The sequence below is a fragment of the Sycon ciliatum genome, chromosome 3 (genome assembly GCF_964019385.1).
Source record: "Sycon ciliatum chromosome 3, ocSycCili1.1, whole genome shotgun sequence".
Classification (NCBI taxonomy): Eukaryota; Metazoa; Porifera; class Calcarea; order Leucosolenida; family Sycettidae; genus Sycon; species Sycon ciliatum.
Window position 1 is genome coordinate 3668881 of NC_088645.1, and position 22462 is coordinate 3691342.

General features: G+C 50.1%; 1 protein-coding gene across 1 annotated transcript in view; it reads left to right on the forward strand.

Annotated features, from left to right (window-relative positions):
• The window catches only part of LOC135811232 (uncharacterized), a 362326-nt gene that overhangs the window by 106980 nt on the left and 232884 nt on the right, over nt 1–22462 (forward strand). The window contains exon 7 of the mRNA XM_065324432.1: nt 21127–21261. Within this exon, the coding sequence (XP_065180504.1) occupies nt 21127–21261 (135 nt within the window). The remainder of the gene's footprint in view (nt 1–21126; nt 21262–22462) is intronic.

A 22462-nucleotide genomic window follows, 5' to 3' on the forward strand; every position in this document is an offset into this window, starting at 1 on the left:
CTTTCGACTTTGTCAGGCAGGAGCAGCCTGAAAGATGTCGTTCTCTCCACTCTAGTGAAAGTAAAAATCCTCGTACTGGAGGTTTTTGATAGTGAGGTGAGAAAATGCGAGACTTGAACTCGTTCGAGGTGGCAGCTGAGTTACTAGAAAGTTACGATGGTTCTCCGACATCGAACCTGCCACAGTACTTGAAAATGAAGTAGTGTAACCAGTCTGAGTGACCAGTCGGAGTGTCACACACGGTGATGTCCGTAGGTGGTAGCTATGATATTCATGGTTGTAGTTTGTTCCTTCAATCGACGAGCTTGGCTTAGTTGGAAAGTAGGTAAAAATATTGCATACAAGATAACGGATTTATGAAGATTCGTTTCACGAGTTCAACGAGCAGCTAGCTGGCCAGCAGCACATCAGCTGTGTCAGGCAGCCCAGCTAGCTATGGGTGCGAACATCTTCTGAATGCGAAGAGTACCAGTTCTCTGCGAAAATAGCAAAACAGGATTGCGCGAGATCACGGAAGTTTTGCTAAACTACTCTGTCCTTGCATGTCTTGAATCCCATCGATGTGCAGTTGATTTTCGTACATGTATTTTGATACATGTTACATGGTCCTAGTGATATATGTAACACGTATCACTAGGACCATGTACGATTGCAACTGCCTGTGAAGTTATGTACATGGGCAAATGTACGGATGACATTCATTTCGAACCTTCATTGCCATAATATTATTATGAGACAGGAATCAATTGCGAATCATAATCAGGGATCGGTTTATCCGGGTTCGCATCGCAGTTTGGGAATCAAAATTCACTGGCTGCGATTCGCTTTTTGTTTTTTATCGCCCAAAACTGCGATGCACTGGTCATGCATACCGGTATGTACAAAGACCATTCTGTACTCTTTGTGTGCAGTTCGCATGCTACTGCTGTACACCACTGCTGACTAGGGAGTAATATTTTACTACTCCAAACTGACCTGTCCTGCTCAGTCCGCGCGCGGGTCGCGGATCGCGCTTTGTTTGATTTTTGACACTGCACTAGCCACACTGCACTGGTCGTACAAGACTGCAGACTGCAGTACATGGCGGCGACTTTCCCTGAAAAGGCTAAAGTTCTCCTTTCTTCGTTCACTATCAAGCACAATTTAGTTTGTTTCTGTTCGACAAGACACAGTTGAAGTAGATAGTTCTAAGTCTCGTGTAGCCAACATGTCAGTGAATCTGATCACTGTCCAGAAGCGGGAAAAAGAACTGGACGCGCCAGGAGTGTCGATTCGTTTCAATGAAGAAAAGGAGAAAAGCGAAAATTCAGTGCGCTTTGACCGAAGTGTCACGATCGTTTGAGCGCTTTCCTGCGCTTTATTTGCCGACGGAATCAGTGGAACCGCCCTGTTGAAGGACATTGTGTTGTGAAGAACTCGAAGTCAGATGGACGCTGAACATGATTGTAATAAGCCCAAGCGAAAACCCTGACGTAAAATATTCAGGTCAACCGTTCGTTTGGAAAAGCAAATAGCAACTGCAGCTATTGTCCTCTTCTGTACAAAATCCTGCTATTGTACAGATATACATGTAAACTTTCGATGAAGGAAAACTGCTAATCAATACTGGGAGTTGCTAGTCAATTGTAAAACTATGTAGCAGTGACTGCTATGCAAAAAAATCAAAGTAAATCGATCCCTGATAATGATTAAAAAAAAAGTAAAAGTAAATGATCGTGTCCGTTCCCGAAGGGAACTCACGACGGCCGCTAACACCCGGTAAACCCTAGCGGCAGATGCAGCGCCTAACCGTGGGGTGAGTGGATAAGTCTTACAACCACTGGCACAAGTGCTGAGAACGACCCCATTAGCTGCATCCATGTACCCCTTGTGCCTGGACACAAGTTCCCAGTTGACTGTGGGTAGCAGCACGGCTGGAAAAACCGCTTCCAGGCAGGACTTGAACCAGGTAGATTTCGATGATTGTGGTATCAAAATACAACCTGAGAATATACAAATTTAAATCATGATTAACCCACATGCATGCACGCATACACACAATACAACTTAAAACAAACAAAACATCAATATGCACATTTATCCACACACGCTCTCACATACACACGCACGCATGTGCGTGCCAAACGTACAAAACGTGGACACATGTACACCAAGCAGATAGAATACAAGGAAGTGGGGTTTGCCATGGTTTTTTTTTTCAATTTTGTCTGATAAATATTTACGAGACTTTGCATCGAGCGACACCGTGGATAACATTGAGCCAAGAATTATGCAATAAACCAGAAGAGATATCTCTTCACAAGTAGGCAAATAAATGCGTAGGTGCCCGGCAACAGCAATCGGGCGAGTCACAGCAATGTACGTATTGCAACTTCAATGATACACATACACGGTTGACCACCCATGCCTCCATTTTCGGCGGGTCAAGCACATGGTGGCCCGGCAACTTCAAACGGGAACACACCGATACAACAGACACAGTTGACCACCCATGCCTCCATTTTCGGCGGGTCAACCACATGGTGGCCCGGCAACTTCAAACGGGAACACACCGATAAAACAGACACAGTTGACCACCCATGCCTCCATTTTCGGCGGGTCAACCACATGGTGGCCCGGCAACTTCAAACGGGAACACACCGATACAACAGACACAGTTGACCACCCATGCCTCCAGTTTCGGCGGGTCAACCACATGGTGGCCCGGCAACTTCAAACGGGAACACACCGATACAACAGACACAGTTGACCACCCATGCCTCAAACCGGCGGGTCAACCACATGGTGGCCCGGCAACTTCAAACGGGAACACACCGATACAACATACACAGTTGACCACCCATGCCTCAAACCGGCGGGTCAACCACACAACAACATACAGGTATCACAACACTGAGACAGTACAGCACAACACTGAGAGGCAAATGCATTTGACCCTCCTTGGGGCCTCGTCACGTGGCACAAGATACCGACGTGTCATGTCTAAAGGGAGGGAGGGAGGGGAGAAAACACAACCTTGAGTCACTTTGGCTAACTGGATGACAGAAATTGTTGACAAGGAAGTTGCTTTGCTGACACGAGGCAGGGCAAAGCGGCCACGCAAGATTTATTTTTTCATCCACCATTTTCGGAAAAAATATTTTTTATTCATGTGCCGCGTGACGAACCTGTGACAAAACACGTGCATGCGTGGGCTAACTTGGCTTTGCTGCTCAAAGCCGTCATTTAACCCACATGCATGCACGCATACACACAATACAACTTAAAACAAACAAAACATCAATATGCACATTTATCCACACACGCTCTCACATACACACGCACGCATGTGCGTGCCAAACGTACAAAACGTGGACACATGTACACCAAGCAGATAGAATACAAGGAAGTGGGGTTTGCCATGGTTTTTTTTTTCAATTTTGTCTGATAAATATTTACGAGACTTTGCATCGAGCGACACCGTGGATAACATTGAGCCAAGAATTATGCAATAAACCAGAAGAGATATCTCTTCACAAGTAGGCAAATAAATGCGTAGGTGCCCGGCAACAGCAATCGGGCGAGTCACAGCAATGTACGTATTGCAACTTCAATGATACACATACACGGTTGACCACCCATGCCTCCATTTTCGGCGGGTCAAGCACATGGTGGCCCGGCAACTTCAAACGGGAACACACCGATACAACAGACACAGTTGACCACCCATGCCTCCATTTTCGGCGGGTCAACCACATGGTGGCCCGGCAACTTCAAACGGGAACACACCGATAAAACAGACACAGTTGACCACCCATGCCTCCATTTTCGGCGGGTCAACCACATGGTGGCCCGGCAACTTCAAACGGGAACACACCGATACAACAGACACAGTTGACCACCCATGCCTCCAGTTTCGGCGGGTCAACCACATGGTGGCCCGGCAACTTCAAACGGGAACACACCGATACAACAGACACAGTTGACCACCCATGCCTCAAACCGGCGGGTCAACCACATGGTGGCCCGGCAACTTCAAACGGGAACACACCGATACAACATACACAGTTGACCACCCATGCCTCAAACCGGCGGGTCAACCACACAACAACATACAGGTATCACAACACTGAGACAGTACAGCACAACACTGAGAGGCAAATGCATTTGACCCTCCCAAAAACCAGGGTTTACGACCAAGCATTTCTCACGGCATCGCTCATTAGCATAACTTCCTGCAAGTAACCATGGCAAACCCCTAAGTGATACCCACAGAGCCACACCGGCACAAGGACTGCACAACAAGCGGGCGGCACAACACTTTACAACACTACAAATGTACCTCACTTCTGTTCTCAACACCACATGGGCGTGGGCTGTTCCAGTCTTTGCTGCTAGCCATTGCACAGAGGGTATACCGGCTGCACGCCTGACATAGTGATCGGATGCTGCACTTCGCCAGCAGCCTGCACGGCATATGGCTGCTTCACAGACACTTGTACTCCGGTGAGCCATGAGTGTGGCCCCGCCAATGCGCACAGAATGGGAGTTCATCCGGTTGCAGTTGAGGATCCTAGTCGAGCAAACTCGGGAGAAGTAGCCGCCGTCGACGAACACAAACACTGGCCGTGAGCTGCCGGCAGTAGCGGTCAGGGACCGGAACTCGGCCATAGCCGAAACTGGGTACATCAGATTATGTGTGCGCAAATACCGGGCTGAAAGGTCTGAGTCGCTCATGAGATCACTGCTGGCAGCAATCAGAGCGGCGAGTTCAGTGGAGGAGTTGGCACCAGGCATTGGTTGGCTGTGGAAGCCAGTTCTCGGAAGCGAGTAATCACAATAGGTTCATGCTGCATCTCAGCGGCCCATTGCCCCAAAAACGATTGTCCTTGATAGAAACCGCAGAAGCCAACATCAGAGGCATCCGTGAATCGCTCAAGGTCAGGGGACTTTGAACACTCGACATCGTAGAAGAAGGATTGGCCATTCCAGTTTGCGGCAAAGGAGCGCGACCATTCGATGTCCAAGTGAGCTTCTGTGTCGATGTTGACTACTGACTGAAGAGACTGAGAGAGTTGTCCAGCTAAGATACAGGAGTTGACGGATGAAGGTCCTGTCAGGAGGAACCACCTTTGCGGCAAGGACAAGGTTCCGATCAGCGACAGCAGTTCCCGCGTTGTGTAGCTAGTGCGCGTGGACTACTCACTCAAAGCCGCTAGAAAGGCAAATAACGTCTTGTCAGATAGCCGCATCACCTGGTCCTCGCTGTCGACTTCTATGCCAAGTGCCGTCACCACTGTTGCTGGGCCGATCACCTTGCTGAGGTTGTCGAAGACCTGCGGAACCGTTGCTTTCAGTTGAACTCATTCCATTGACCATCAAGCACACGAACATAAGCACCTTGTTTAGTGCAGCGTACTGGTTCTTGTGCTGGCCTGCACAGCTATCAGGAATAGTTTTACCCAGAATGACTGGGTTGATGATTTCTCCCTGAGATAGGGTAATGCCACGTGCACAGCAGATGTGGTGCATAACGAACGCACAGTGGGCATAAAATCTTCATATCCACATCAAAGGCCACAAGCGTTTGACAACCACACCTGATACGTATATGATCAACGATCGTCCCTGCACTCAACGTCGCTCCAGCAGTAGTAGCATGTTGCAAACCACCATCGTACGTTGTCCATGTAAATGCCTCTGCTCCTTGTCTACTTCTTTGGCTAGATTTTTGACAGGTAATCACAGCCATTTCTGAGTTGGCGTCAACGCCACTCGCCATGTCGAGGCCTAAATAACTGGTCCTCTGCTTCGAGTACTAGTAGTTCTTGCTTGGCCTCATGAACTCCAGGAAATTCACTACTGCGACCATGAGCTACTCTATCTGCCCACGCAACAAATAAATATTTCAACCAAGCGCGATCGATCGCTGTTTGAAGTTGTGAATTTTCAAGCGCTTCCAGCTCACACGAGTCAGCGCTTGTCTACGCAGACTAGCACAACTAATACTCTTGTACAGCTTGGCGGAGAGACAAAGGAGAAAACACAACCTTGAGTCACTTTGGCTAACTGGATGACAGAAATTGTTGACAAGGAAGTTGCTTTGCTGACACGAGGCAGGGCAAAGCGGCCACGCAAGATTTATTTTTTCATCCACCATTTTCGGAAAAAATATTTTTTATTCATGTGCCGCGTGACGAACCTGTGACAAAACACGTGCATGCGTGGGCTAACTTGGCTTTGCTGCTCAAAGCCGTCATTTTATGTAAGAAATGCTCAAAAAATTAATATGGCTGCTAAAGGGTACTAGTACCCGTTAACTAGCCCGTTAAGAAAATTACCCGTTCATTAGTTAAAGGTACACCCGTCTGACCCCTAAATAATACTGCATGTTCCCAGAAAGGAATACTAAGAAAAAGTGGTAAGAATTTCTGGTTTTTGGCGAGGACACAACAATTTTAATCCTTTACGAACCGTACATAGGGCGTATGCGTCTACATCGACGCATTCGTTTTTCGCTCTGTAAACCATGGTCTTTTACCGCACCGCGCTCGGGAAAATCCCAAACTACTGCTGAAAACCTAAGAAATCACCTACCATCAAGAAAACCGTGTGCTGCACATCATTTTTTTCTCGAGAAAATCATGATTGAATGAGCGTTGTCATAAAGCGCATTGTGCGTGTACTTTGGCACTTTTGTAAAATACTGAAAATTTGAAGAAGAAGTTATCATGGCCAGGTGCCTGGACGTGCAGTCTGCTGTCGATTTATTGTTTACACTTCCACCTGAGGATGACAGCTGCTCTAATAGTGAGTCTGCTGCTGATTCCAGTGGCCCTGAGAGCGGGAATAGCTCGGACAAGCAAGACAAATTTGAATCTGAAGACGTCAATTTTGAATTTTTGGAGCCAGAGAGTGATGGCAATCAAGGCGAGTCTGCGAGTACTTTGGAGGAAAGCAGTGAAACGGATGATGGTGATGAAGACTATGGTGTGGCCCATCGACAATGAGTAGCGGCAGCAAGAGCGTTGAGGACGAGGACGTGCTGCCAGATTCCACCCATACACACGTGGTGCTTCACGTGGAACACGAAGAAATAGAGGAGCCACATGAGCTCCGCATGGTCGTGGACATGGACGAGGTGCAGGCGCTGCTGTGAACATGGCTGAGTGGGATAGAATTGATCCAATTCGCCAACCTGCTGATCTCTTACCATCCCGAACCAAGGGCCTACATCTACCTGACAATATGAACCTGAGAACGAATTTTTTTCAATTTATTTTTATCCAAAGATATGATGGATTCTCTGGTGAACTTTACTAATCAGTATGCATGACAGCACATTCTGTCCAAGCCATCATATGCACAGGACGATGGCAGTTGGCAGGAAACCAGCACTGACGAGCTACGCCGTTTCTTAGCTCTACTACCGTATTATCTCCCTGATAAACACAGGTCTCCATTATAAGCACAGGTCGGAGGGCTGTTGAGAATACAAACGCACAGTCTCCAACATAGTCACAGTTATAATACTGGAATGCAGCTGTGCGCATGCGCTTACCTTGAAATGACGTAGGCGGGCGGACGCGTTCACGTACTTGGTCCGCGTCAGGGATATTGTCGCTTATCTTTCAGCTTTGTTTATATGTCGCCAATGCTTATTTGGCAGCCCATTTCATCCCAGTTTTGGTTAGGAAGTTAGTTTGCTAGTACTTAAAAGGTCTAGCTAGAGTTCGAGTAGATTTCGAGAGCGACAGGTGGGTGATTCTGATTGATACAGCGCCGCATCAAAAAGATTATCTTGTTACGCTGTGCAGGCAAGAGCAGCGCAAGCCACAAGAAAGTAATCGGCTACTCGGAATCAGCTCCATTTTGCTGAACGGCCGAGATCGCTCACCTCAGGGATCGCTCATCAAGCTGAGATCGCAGGTCCCTTACCTCCAGCTCCTCGCTCGGAGTATCCAGCGCGTCGTGGAGATTTGCAAGTACATGTACTGTACGCGTCGTCGTCGTTCAAAATAAAATCTTGCAAAGAACGGCGTCTGATTTGAACCACACAGGCTGTCGCGCTGCCCAGGCGAAGTCCTTTAGAGAAGGCGACCGTCACGATCGACTTCTCTTTAGAAAATAGCCAGGCAGCGGAGAGGAAGAGAGATGAGATTGCAAAAGCAAGAGAGTCGATCCCGAGCAAAAATATTTGTCGCCAGAGCCAAGAGCAGTGATGAGGAGGACCGAAAAAAGTAGGAACCCTTCCTTGGACAATAAATTCCTCGCAGCTAGTTGTCATTCTATACCTTACCGTCCATCGTACCAAGTTTTATCACTTCAAGTGCACGCGTTCATGTCCAAAGTCTAAGTTCAAATTGTCGAAAGATAAGCGACAATATTGCTGCCGCGGACCAAGTACGTACTAGAACGCGTACTCCAGCCCTAAAAAGCGTGCGTGACTTCCACTTCTGCATCATTCTTTTTTCGTCTCTCTGTTCTCTAATCATGAAATCTGAGTTAAATTCCAATTTGAGTGTGTTACCTGTATGCAGCTTTCTTGACTTTTTCATGGTTGAAAAATATAAACACGGTCTCCAGGACTATCACGGTCTCCTCTATAAGCACGGGTGCGAGGCTGAAAAATATAAGTACCGTGTTTATAAGGGAGATATTACGGTACTGTACTTCGGTATAATACGCTTACCTGATGTTGAGAAGTATTGGAGTACACGCACACTATATCATGGCCTGTGGGCACTTGAAATGCTCACCCGTCTGCAATTTCGTTCCATCCCAGCCTTCTTTCAATGTTCCTTCTCGGCCGACCCGGATGATCGACTGCAAAAAGGTTTGTTACCTTCACGATGTCTTTCGTGCTAAATCCATGCAGTTTTGGCAGCCCGGCCAAAAGGTGTCGCTCGATGAGAGAATTATACGCTTCAAGGGTCGCCAGCGCATGAAGGTGTATGTGAAAAATAAACTGGTCAAATGGGGATTCAAATCTTACACACTCTGCGACTCCCACACAGCCTTCAACTGCAATTTCGAGATGTACACCGGTGGTGCAATGGATGTCAGTCAACATGGCCTTACGTACGACCTCGTCATGTGTTGCAAACCACCAGTTCTCAATTGGGAAAGGCAATCGTGCTTATGGCATTGTATTCGTCGCAATGTTGTCTTTCGACTCCGCCGTACCGCTGATGTTGCTGCATGGCATACGCTATATGCGCTGTGTGTGTTTTGCTGTATACGCTGTTATGTCCAGTTTTATATGCGTATGTTTTTGCATGTACGCTGTTTTTGCATGCTATAAATAGCGGGTGTTATTAGTGTTCATTGTTAATTATTCGATGAAGTGAAATATACTGTGTAAAGGAAAAGAGTTGTCCTCGTGCCGTGTGGTCGTACGATCCTGACAATTTAGAGAATCTTAGAGGGTTCATAACATTTGGCGACCACGCCAGGATAGGAGCGAGCATGGCAGAGGAACTATGGAACAATTTGGAAGCCAGCTTTATCGACAATGGAGAGCGGTTAGGGTTAGAAGGCGAGTTGTTGAAGGTACATGTGGAGCAGAGGCTCCAACAGTACGCGGAGCGTGAGGAGCGCAGTGCCAGATGGCGAGAGGAGGCGCTCCGCACCGAGTTTGCCAAAACACTAAAGGAGATTAACGAGCGCATCGCCAATGCGCATGAGGGTGAGGGTAAAGCCGCGATGGGAGGTACAGAGGAATCTCCCAGTCACAGCGGTGGGCGTCAACCGTTGATGAAAATCCCCTCATATGATGGAACGCAGCCATTGGAGCGTTATCTTGACCTGTTCGAGGACATCAGTTCCAAGAACGAGTTCGAAGAATGCGAATGGCTGCTGCGACTCCGCATCGCGCTAGCGGGTAGCAAAGCGGAGAGAATATGTATTGGATGCAACAATTACGAGAAAGCAAAGCGAGAGTTGCTTGCCTCGCTCGGAAAGACTCCGGATAAAGCGTGGAAGACATTGCTGACAGGCAAGCAGCGGTCAGATGAGTCGTTTCATCAATACGTTGTCCGTGTTTGCCGAGAGGTAGAGGTGTGGGCCACACTCGCTATGACAGAAGATGGCGAGGTGGACACCAAGTATAGCGCCGATATAGGTAAAATGTCCCCGGTGCTGCAAGCAATGGCAAAGCAGGTAATCTTGGAGCAATGCGGACCTGAGATGAAGACGTACCTGGTCGAACGGCAGTGCTACGGGATGTCACTGTGCCAGGTACAGGAGTACGGCGCGTCTTACCAGGTCGCGCACGGACGACAGGGTGATTCTGCCAGGAAGCCAGTAGAACGATCCGTGCCCAGGCCCACGGCGTCGGCACAGTGCATGGCGATATCGGTCGCAGATGCAGAGAAGCAGCTAAAGTCGCTGCCACAGGAAGGGAGAAAGGGTTTTCTGCAGCTAGAGAGACTCTGCTGGAACTGCCTTAAGTATGGCCATATGGCCAGAGAATGTCGGTCAGGCTCGAGATGCACGAAATGCCAGAGGAAACACCACCTGCTAATACATGATGTGTTGGATAGAGCAGGTTACAGCCGGGAGAAACCGACTGAGATAGTTAAGGAGAAGAATGTTGGGTCGTGCTGTCTACACTCGCCAAGTGTGCGGCTGATGACCGGAGTGGCACGAGTTGAGGGAAGAACTCGAAACGCGAAGGTTCTCGTGTTCCTGGACTCGGGTGCTGAGGCGTCATTCGTGACTGCAGCGTTGGTGTCAGCAATCGATGCAGAACACGTGGGGGTTGAAAATGTAGAGGTGAAGCCGTTCGGCGCGGAACCAACCCAACGGCGCATGGATAAGTACGCCATCACGATCCAGGGTAGCGCCGCTAGCATTCGGGTACGCGCGTTCGTGAAACCAACGCTTGAGCTGGACTTGAAGTGCGCAAGTCCGCAGACCATTGCGCAGTGGCACAGTTGGGGAGTAGAGCTGAGTGACAAGCCTCAACAAGGGACATCAGACGAAATACATATGCTGATTGGTGCAGACTATATCAACGCGGTACTGCACAGCAAGAAGGAAGTTAATGGTGAGACGGTGTGGAACACAGAGATAGGTAATGTATTATCTGGTCCAGCGTCTGCACCAAGTCGAAACAGTCAGCCGGTGACCGTGTCATGTGTCACAGCCCAAATTGAACAACTATGGCAATTGGATGAACCTCCAGAACAACATCAGCACCTGCCATCGTTCCCGCTATGTCGCCAGGGCAGCGGGTACCAAGTGGGTCTCTTGTGGCGAAATGAGCGTCGCCCAACGGATAACTTTGCTCAAGCTAGAGTCATCGCAACGCGGCTTCTTGAAAAGCTGAAGAGGAATGGGAAGCGTGCGCTCTATGATGATGTGCTGATCAGGGAGTACCGCGAGCTTGGAGCAATTGAGCTGGAGCCATGTGAGAGTGATGCCGGGTACTATGTACCACATCATGGTGTATTCCGCGAGCACGCTGCAACCACGAAGTTAAGAGTGGTGTTCAATGCCTCGACGACGGCTCCAGATGGCAAGCCGTTGAACGACATGGTTGACCCTGGACCGTCGCTATCGCCGAGTCTCGCAGGTATGCTATTACGGTTCCGCGAATATAAGAGCGCGCTGCAAGCGGACATCCGTAAGGCTTTCTTCATGGTCGCGGTTAATCCCGAAGACCGTCCGTACCTGCGTTTCTTGTGGCCCGGTCGAAGCGACAGCGATGAACTGTTAACCTGGAGGCTAACGAAACTGCCATTTGGCGTAAACTGCTCGCCGTACATGCTTACTGCGGTGATTCAGCATCACTTGAAGGAGCTACGGGCGTTGTCTGCACCCAAAGAGCGAGATCGTATTGATCTCTTGCTCACGAGTTTCTACGTTGACGATTTGGTCTCTAGTGTCTCAAATGCCTCGGAAGCCAAGGAGATGCAAGAGTTCAGCGTGCGTGTGCTTACGGATGCTGGCATGGAGTTGCGCAAGTGGCGAGGCAACGAAATCCCGTGCGATCCAGAGGCCGGAGATAAAGTCCTCGGTCTGAAATGGAAAACCAGTGATGACTTGCTCAGCATAGCAGCGCTAGGCGAGTCCGATAGGCCGTCTGTTTGGACCCGGCGATCCCTCCTCAAGTGTGTTGCATCAGTGTTTGATCCGCTAGGTCTAGCAGCACCGGCAGTTGTGCCGGAAAAGATACTGCTACAGCAAGCCTGGAAAGTCGGAGGCGACTGGGATGATAGGTTGCCTGATGGCATCGCAGCCGCATGTGCGCATTGGTGGGGACAGTTGGCCGAAGTGGTGAGCATTGACATACCACGTTGGATTTGCTGCAATCTTGACACGCCGATTGCGCTTCATGCCTTCGCCGATGCCAGTGAGAAAGCGTTTGGATGTTGTTTGTGTGCAGTCGTCAATGGACAGTCGCACTTGGTATTTGCCAAGGCCAAAGTGGCACCTGTGTCTCCGCCCACGTTAGCCCGCCTTGAGTTACAAGCAGTATGTCTAGCGGCTCGCTACGCTGAGTTTGTGGTGAAGGAGCTGCGTGTGACCGTCACGCAAGTCTATGGCTGGACTGACAGTCTCACTACCGTTCATTGGATCAGTAATCCATCGTACAAATGGAAAACATTTGTGGCTAACCGCGTCAGTCAAGTCCAAGAGATATCGAAGAAGGTCGGCATTGTGTGGAACCATTGCCCGGGCCTTCACAACCCAGCAGATTTACCGTCGCGTGGGAGTAGTGCACAGCAGATCCGTAGTCCGTTCTGGAGGGGCGGACCAACCTGGATCACGGAGCCCAATGACTGGCCCACCGCATCCTCAACCGCAGCTACAGATGAGTCCAGTGTAGAAGTACGAGTGTCCGTCACCACCTGTAGTCGAGAATCTGATAAGGAATGGTGGCTCCGATTCAGTAAATGGTCGAGGGCACAGGGCATGGTGACTCGGATGTTGCAGTGGAAGCACACTGAGCCTCGTGCTGAACTCTATGTTGCAGCAGACAACGTATTGTACCGCATCGTTCAAGCCGCATGTTTCGCTGAGGATCTTGAGCTGATCAAGCAAGGTCAACCAGTGAAGCCTGGGTCGAAGGTGTATCAGCTTGCACCGTTTCTGGATGAGCATGGAGTGCTCAGAGCCGGGGGACGACTTCAGCACAGCGAGTTGGCGTATGGAGCCAAGCACCCAGTCCTGTTAGGCAAACATCATCTGACCGAATTGCTGTTGGAGAAAATGCATGTTGAAAGGATGCACCAAGGTGTAGAAGGAGTCTTGTCGTTCATCCGTCAGACATTTTGGATTATCGGTGGTCGACGGGCGCTACGCAACATTACTCAGCGATGTGTTACATGCCGCCGCTACAAGGCTAAGGCTGCCTCAGAAGTCTGCCCGCCGCTGCCGGAAGACCGAGTTGTTCACGAGAGGCCGTTCGCAACTACCGGCATCGACTATGCTGGTCCGTTGTACGTGCGCTGTGGTGAGTCATCTCCGAAGGTATGGATAGCATTGTTTGTGTGTGCCACCACCAGAGCAGTTCACTTGGAGGTGGTCGATAGTTTAAGTATTGAGTCATTCTTGATAGCATTTCGGAAGTTTGTCGCGAGACGTAGTTTGCCGTCTCGGATCAGGTCTGACAACGCTACAACGTTCAAGGCGGCATCTGACAAACTGAGTGTGCCATGGATGTTCAATCCTCCAGCTGCACCATGGCATGGAGGCTTCTATGAGAGAATGGTTGGTACAGTGAAGAGTGCCTTGAAAAAGGTAATGGGAACAGCGTTTCTGAAGGTCCAGGAGCTTGAGACCCTCTTGTATGAGGTTGAAGCAGTGGTGAATAGTCGTCCGCTAACTTATGTGTCTGATAGCCTGGATGAGCCACCAGTAACCCCTGCAATGATGATGGGTGACATCTGGATGTCGTCAGAGAAGCCAGCAGGTACCCTGGACGCTGCGCAGATGTCATCGAGATTGCGTTACCTCAGTCGGACACTGGAGCATGTCAAGAATCGTTGGGAGGTGGAGTACCTAAGTCAGCTGAACAAACACCAACAGACCATGTCGCGCCCTTTAGCTGTGGGTGATGTGGTCTTTGTTCTCGATGATACCAAGCGCAAACAGTTCTGGCGTTTGGGAGGGATCATCGAGTTATTCCCTGGTCGAGATGGTAAGCGTTGTGTTGCCAAGGTTAAGTTGAGTACCAGTACCCTGTTGAGGCCGATCCAAAGGTTAGTGCCGTTAGAAGTATCGTCACAGGACGTGGCTCCTGGGCCTGCAGATACCGCTCAACCTGCTATCGTCCCTCAGCAGCCAGCGTATGAACCGTCAGCACTGTTACCACCACCACGGCAGCAGGAGATGACACGTTCTGGGCGCATAGTCAGAGCCCCGGATCGTTTTTGACTTGTGTGCATTGTTGTACGGCGGTGAGAAGCCCTTTGGTGGTGAGAATGTTGCAAACCACCAGTTCTCAATTGGGAAAGGCCTTCGCGCTTATGGCATTGTATTCGTCGCAATGTTGTCTTTCGACTCCGCCGTACCGCTGATGTTGCTGCATGGCATACGCTATATGTGCTGTGTGTGTTTTGCTGTATACGCTGTTATGTCCAGTTTTATATGCGTATGTTTTTGCATGTACGCTGTTTTTGCATGCTATAAATAGCTGGTGTTATTAGTGTTCATTGTTAATTATTCGATGAAGTGAAATATACTGTGTAAAGGAAAAGAGTTGTCCTCGTGCCGTGTGGTCGTACGATCCTGACAATTTAGAGAATCTTAGAGGGTTCATAACATCATGCGACTCATGACTCCGTACCTGAAGCAAGGCTATCAGCTTTTGACCGACAACTACTATACGTCCCACAGCCTTGCTCAAGAACTGAAGGCCAATGACTCTGAGCTAGTCGGAACAGTGCGCAGTAACCGGCGTGCATCTCCTGATCGCCTGAAAAGCACGAAACCGTTCGAGAAAAAAGGATCGTAGGGAGACAAGCGCTATGAACATGACGGCGACATCGTTTATATGCAGTGGTTGGACAAAAGAGTTGTAAGTGTGCTGTCCACCATGCACTCTGCCACTAAGTACACAGAGAAAACAAGAAAAAGAAGAGTCAAAACAGAGTTACAGGATGTGACATGTCGCAAGCCGGTTGCCATCGCAAGCCGGTTGCCATCAAACACTACAACGCAAACATGGGAGGATTTGATATATTTGATCAACTGGCTAGTAGCTACTGTATTCTCCGCAGATCAAAGAAGTTCAAGAAAGTGATCTTCTATGATATCCTCCAGATAGCCACCATCAATGCCTTTAAACTGTTTGCTCCTTGGAGAGAAGCCAATCCAGGTGCAATCAAGAGGCCCGTACGCTATTCGCAATACCAGTTTCGAGAGCAGCTGGTTAGTCAACTCGTCAATCTGCCAATGCATTCAGCACCACCAGCTCTGGAGCGTGCTATACCAGCACCAGCAGCTAACTACAGACAAGTGGACTCTGTACACATTCCCGACTGTGCTGGTGAGTCTGGAAGAGCCAACTGTGCTGTCTGCTGGAAGCAGGATCACAAGAGAAGCAAGACTGCTTTCTTCTGCTCTAACTGCACCAACAGAGAAAGTCATCCGGTGCACCTGTGCATTGGAAAAGGCAAGAATTGCTTCAGGGTGTTTCATTCACCGGAGTATGATGCTCACAGATGAACTGGTGCATGAGCTGAAGCTGAACAGAGTACACATTCTCATGTTCCTCGAATTTGCTAATTCGGCCGCATTGCTTGAATTATTATTCGCCATGAATGGCATCCATTCACCTACCACATGCTGGGAATCGACATGAGTCGTGCTTTTGACACTATCAACAGGCAGCGGCTATTGGAAGTGATGGATGGAGTAGTTGGCCCAGACGAACGCAAACTCTTGCGACTGCTCCTGGAGAGAACAACCCTCGTGGTCCGTGTTGGACAGGCGACCTCAGAGTCGTTCAGTAACACAGTTGGAACACCACAGGGCGATGGCCTAAGCCCAGTCCTGTTCACCTGTTATCTCGAGGCGGCCCTGAGGGATGTCCTGTCCCATCTGCCACCCCGTCCAGAAAGCGATAGACTACTACCCCATGAGAGCAGGTATGCTGACGATGTCAACTACTACAGCACAAGTCTAGACTGGTTACGAGCTGCACTGCCGATCATTGCGAAGGTCCTTGAATCCTGGTCGCTGTACGTAAACACCCAGAAGACGGAATGGGTCACAGTATCGTCAACAACAGAAAATTGGAAAACAGTAAAGCAGCTGGGATCACTCATGGCAACTAACGAAGACATCCAAAGGCGAAAGCAGCGGGCAACGATTGCCTTCAAGAACATGTACACTCTGTGGCTGCGGAGGGAGCATGTCTCAGAAGCTCGCAGAGTTCGCCTCTACAACGCATATGTTCTGCCGACCCTATTGTACAATTGCTGTACGTGGGGATCAACAAAGGCAGTCAGTGACAAGCTGGACGTGTTCCACAGGCAACAGCTTCGCTCGCTACTGGGCATACATTACCCCAATCGTATCACAAACATCGAGTTATACCGGAGATGTCAGAGCCAGTCCATCTCCGAGGAAGTCCACAGACGAAGAATGACCATGCTGGGACATGTCCTACGCCTACCCGAAGACACACCACCGCAACAAGCCATGGCACTCTACTTCAATCCACCGAACACAGCCAAGCCAGGAAGACCTCTGACTACTTTAGTCACCCAGATCCAGCAAGACTGCGTCCACAGACAAACGCCACTCAAGAGGAGCCCGCATCTGCAGAGCCTCCGGCAGAAGGCATCCGACAGGCAAGTGTGGAAGGCCTTCGTAAAAAACGCACAGTGAACACTGACGAAACAGAAGTTGCCCATCCTTCTCAGTGCTATTTGCTTATTGTCGATTTGTAAACCGTACCTTGCAGTCCATGTCTTCCCTTGTCATCATCATAATAGTATAGTTTTGTCTCTCTCCTTCTATTGCTCAGGAACACAGAGGCGGAAAGAGGCTGGTCCTCAAGTACGCGAAACTGTTCATAATAATAATAATTAACAACCACACAAGCCGACCTGTTTGGGAGCTATTACGCGTTGTATTATCAGGGCATAGGCAACAATTGCCGCATGCAGTATGCAATACTATGGACCAATGCCGTAGTATCGCAGGCAACAATTGCCGCATGCAGTATGCAATACTATGGACCAATGCCGTAGTATCGCAAGCACCAATGTGCGTTAGACTGGCCAATGCCAGGGCTAATGGGGGCAACAATTGCCCGGCGTGTCAATACACGCATACGGTAGGGATGCACTTGTGAGCACATGTAGGCGCACTTGGCTCAATGCCGGCCTGACCCACGATCCCTACCGTTCTCCCAAAATACAACATGACCCAAACAGGAATTATCGGCATTACTATAGTTATAGTAGCGTTACTATAGTTATAGTATAATAGGTATATCATATGTACACTACAGCTGTTGCTAGGGCCGTCCAATGCGGCTACCCATTAGCATAACGAGCAGAGACTAGAACAATGCCGCTGGCAATGCTCTGTCTGCGACAGGGGTGCGGACATAGCGGAGGTAGGCAGAGCTTTGCCACCTGCCGGCGGTCTTCAGCACGTACTCAGGCACGCCAGCTTTGCCTGCCAGCGTTGCAGCGCCTCGTCTGAGGCTGTGGCTGCGCACGTCTTTGTTAGGCAAGGCTGTTTGTAGAAGCCTGTTGATGTTATGCGGCTTCAGGGGCGTGCCGTCATCATAGCGATAGAGCGGGCCAGGTGCCGAGCCACGGGCTGCTAGGTAGCTGGTGGCTGCCGTGTGCGGGCATGTCGGCGAGCCTGTCCTCCTGACGCTAATGTCCTGGCCGCTGCCGTATTGGCTCGTCTTTGTCACACGCAGGCGCAGCTCCACGCGGTCTGGGTACATGGTCGCATCGCTGTACTCAAGGCCGGCGCCCCGTGCCGTGAAGGTGTACTCGTTGACTCTGAGCAGCCCGTGGAAGGCCAGAGTCACGGCGCTCCAGAGCATGGCGCGGTTGTGCGGGCTAGGCACGGTGGACTGCAGGTAGTGCTGTACGCCAGCCAGATCGTCCAAAGTTGCGGCCCGCGTCGTCAACTGCTGAAGGGTGGACTGCGCTGGTTGTGTCGGCACTGCGTCGGCAGTTGGGCTGCGAGTCCAGAAGCGTCGACAACCTGACCCAAAAAGGATTTATCTACATTACTATTACACTACAATTGATGTGAGTGCCGTCCAATGCGGCTGCCCATTAGCATAGTGGGCAATGCGCTCAACGTACCGGATATGGAACAATGCTGCTGGCACTGATCAGTCACTGGGTATGGCTTGCCCTAGTGCGGGGTGACAAGCGTTCGGAGCGCTGCAGCGAAGCGTATGTTGTGCTGGAGCTGCCCGCCAGGCCCTGGCGGATGAGGTCCATGGTTGCGTCATCGACTGCTGAAGGGTGGACTGCGCTGGTTGTGCCGGCACCGCTTCGGCAGTTGGGCTGCAAGTCCAGACGCGCTGACAACCGGACCCAGACAGGATTTATCTGCATTACTATTACACTGCAATTTATGTGAGTGCCGTCCAATGCGGCTGCCCATTAGCATAGTGGGCGATGTGCTCGAAGTACAGGATCTGGAACAATGCTGCCGGCACTGATCAGTCCCTGAGGTTGGCTTGCCCTGGCGCAGGGCGACAAGCGTTCGGAGTGCTGCGGCGAAGCGCATGCCATGCTGGAGCTGTCCGCCAGGCCCTGGCGGATGAGGTCCATGGTTGCGTCGTCAACTGCTGGAGGGTGGACTGCGCTGGTTGTGTCGGCACCACTTCGGCAGTTGGGATGCGAGTCCGGCAGCGCTGACAACCTGACCCAAACAGGATTTATCTGCATTACTATTACACTGCATTTGATGTGAGTGCCGTCCAATGCGGCTAGCCATTAGCACAGTGGGCAATGCACTCAAAGTACAGGATCTGGAACAATGCTGCCGGCACTGATCAGTCCCTGAGTGTGGCTTGCCCTGGCGCAGGGCGACAAGTGTTCGGAGCGCGGCAGCGAAGCGCATGTTATGCTGGAACTGGCCGCCAGGCCCTGGCGGATGAGGTCCATGGTTGCGTCGTCAACTGCTGGAGGGTGGACTGTGCAGGGTGTGTCAGCACTGCGTCGGTAGATGGGCTGAGAGTCCGGAAGCGCTGCACTCGAAGACGAGTAAGAGACTTAGCAGGATCATTGCAGAGTCGCTGTTGGGCTGAGAGTCCACATCAGCTGGTCTGTTGAACGGAAGGGGGGGAGGATCTAAGGCCAAATGGTGGTGCCTTATCTACATGGTACGAACCTTCCCAAAAATGCCAAGCCGGGGCCAGACATGAGGGGAAACAGGCCAAAGCCGCCAGGCATACTTCGTGTCAGCTTTAGAGAGAAGAGCTCAGCATCAGGGACCTAAATTTCCGAGCCATCTTCAAGATTATGGGCTGGTGCGAAAACAGCTCCGGGGGCCCTGGAGGGGTGTGCTGCTGCGTCAGTCGCACAATACGTGCTCCAAGCGTCGCGAACCTCCTCCCGACTAAAGTCTCCCAGGCCAGGGATGGGGCTGCAGTTGCCTCGGCTAGGTTCTGCTCCGCTGCCGGAGCGGCCAAGTCCTCGCGTACAGTAGTCTGGAGCCAACTTCAACTCGAGCAGGCGAGTCCGCGGAGTAGGTTTTGTTCCTGTCGGGTCTAAATAATTGCGGGATGCCAGTGCGTTTCGCAGCTCAGCAGAGCGCATTTTGGCTGGACATCGCTCACTGACAGAGACATGGTTGATCGGATATTGATCAGAAACTGGCCGTGATTGTCAAACAATTTGACCGTCAAGGCAGCAAAGCAAAGAGCGTTATGGCTGGACATCGCTCACTGACAGAGACATGGTTGATCGGATATTGATCAGAAACTGACCGCGATTGTCAAACAATTTGACCGTCACTGCGTCAGCGCAGCAAAGCAAACGGAGCGTTTTGGCTGGACATCGCTCACTGACAGAGACCTGGTTGATCGGATATTGATCAGAAACTGGCCGCGATAGTCAAACAATTTGACCGTCAGCACAGCAAAGCGAAGAGCAAGCTCAAAAACTGGCCAAGGTTGTCAAGCGATCTGACTGTTGGCGCAGCAAGGATGAAGAAGAAACAGCATCGAGAGCCGGAGTAATGCGCATGCTCCGCGTGGTCCCGTGCCGGGGCGCGGGAGTTCGGAGTGCGTGTTCTGCGCGGGCACGTGATGCGCTATGGCAAGTACGTGCAAATTATGTTAGGAATGTAATTGTTGGTGGGTTGCTAACTTCACTTACCGTGCCATGCAAGGAAACTTATATTCATAATGAATGGCAACGATGCTTCATGTTATCAGCTTAGTTTTAGTCTCATATGAAAGGTGATTCTACCAGCTTTCCAGAATTACAAAGGTGTCCATAAAGTTTTGTTTACCGTTTAGTCTCTATTCTCAGTCTAGTGGACACGGTCATGTTCCTCGAAGTTGCTAATTCGGCCGCATTGCTTGAATTATTGTTCGCCATGACTGGCAACGACGCTACATGTTATCAGCTTGTTTCTAGTCTCGTATTCTACCAGCTTTCCAGAACTATAAAGGTGTCAATACATAATTATTCACCGTTTAGTCTCTATTCTCAGTCTAGTGGACAACGTTATTTACATACAAATCCTGCGGCTGGTAAAGGGTTAGTATTGCAATAAAGAGGACGAGCTGAAGTGACATTGGATTACTTTATTAAACAATGCCAAGCGATGGAGACGAATTTTTGAAGAAAAAACAATATTAATTCTCACACTGGAGCTGAGGGTTTTCCTCTGACTAGACTTGCTTGACTCACGGCTGTTATGCCTAGCATTGGCTTATAGGGTCAGTGTATCATGTGTTGTCATAATACCACTGGGTCATGTGTTGCCATGGTATCATAGGATCATGTGTTGTCATGGTATCACTGGGTCATGTGTTGTCATGGTATCACTGGGTCATGTGTTATCATGGTATTACTGGGTCATGTGTTGTCATGGTATTACTGGGTTATGTGTTGTCATGGTGTCATTGGATCATGTGTTGTCATGGTATCATTGATTGTGCCTTGTGGAAACACACAATTTAAATACACTATGCAGAATTTGAAGAAAACTGCTACTAAAGACGAACTGGCTGCTGTTCGCAAGGAGGCAACTCGTGTCAGCAAGTCGGTGCTTGCAGCTAAACATGGCGCAGCTGCAGCAATGGAGAGGAGCAACGAAGCCTTAGCTCAGGTACAGATATCTTGATGTACATACTAGATATGATAGTGAGAGTTCCCAGATTGCCTAGAGTTCTCAACACCACAAGGATGGAGCATTACCACAAAGGCACAAGAGAACAGAGACAGCCGGCTAGGTCATTGTTGTAACGCTGCGTTTCATGCACATAGCAAAGCTAAGGCAATCCTCAGACAACTGATAACCTGTACATCATCTGGGTCCAAATTTATACCCAGGCAGGTAGCTAAAACAGGGCGCCGCAAAGTGAGTGAAGCGCGAAAAAGCAGGTGGCATAGCACGCAAAGGTGGCAAAAACGCGACATTAGTGTGACATTTCAAGTGATGCGTTAGTTAGGAAGACATGGTGCGGATGGTGTCGGTTATTAAATGGGAGGTGAGAAAAGGAGGGAGAGAAGGAGGGGTGACAGTCAAGTTACAGCGACGACGGGCAGGCAGGCAGGCCCTGACCTGGGCGTGGTGGCGGCAGGCATTTGCCGGCGTCGGCATGCAGGTTGAGGAGCGTGGCTGCGTCAGCGCGGATGATTATGACCTTTTCCGCTAAGCACAGACCGCATCATTTTGAGATGTTGCTGTAGGTCTTTGCTCTGTCGGCAATGGACCACCTGATGTCGTACTCTTCACCCTGGTCCTGCAGTGCCCACAGGTGCTTCGACAGCTGCGTGCTTTTGCGGTACTTTTCGTATCTCATAGTCGTGAGGTGGTTGCCATAGCGGGTCTTGAACGGTGTCTTGCAAAGCCCGAAGTACCGCCTCTCGTCACCTGAGCTCCGAGCCGTGACGTTCGCTTGATAGACCAACCTTTCCTGCAAACACCGGCCGTCCAGAGGGCAAGAGGGTTTAGCTCGGCAGTTGCATTCCTCTACTGGTTTTCGCACGTCGGCCGGGGCCAGCACTTTCTGGTTGTACCCCTTGATTATGCAGGCCATGTTGGGCATACACGAGTAGCTGACCTTGACCTCCCGGCATCGTCACCTCTTAGTAAAATTTTCAACATAAATACGGTCAAGGTCAGCTACTCGTGTATGCCCAACATGGCCTGCATAATGGCGCGCTATGCCACCTGCTTTTTCGCGCTTCACTCACTTTGCGCACCCTGTTTTATCTACCTGCCTGGGTATAAATTTGGACCCAAATGATGTACAGGTTATGAGTTGTCTGAGGATTGCCTTAGCTTTGCTATGTACATGAAACGC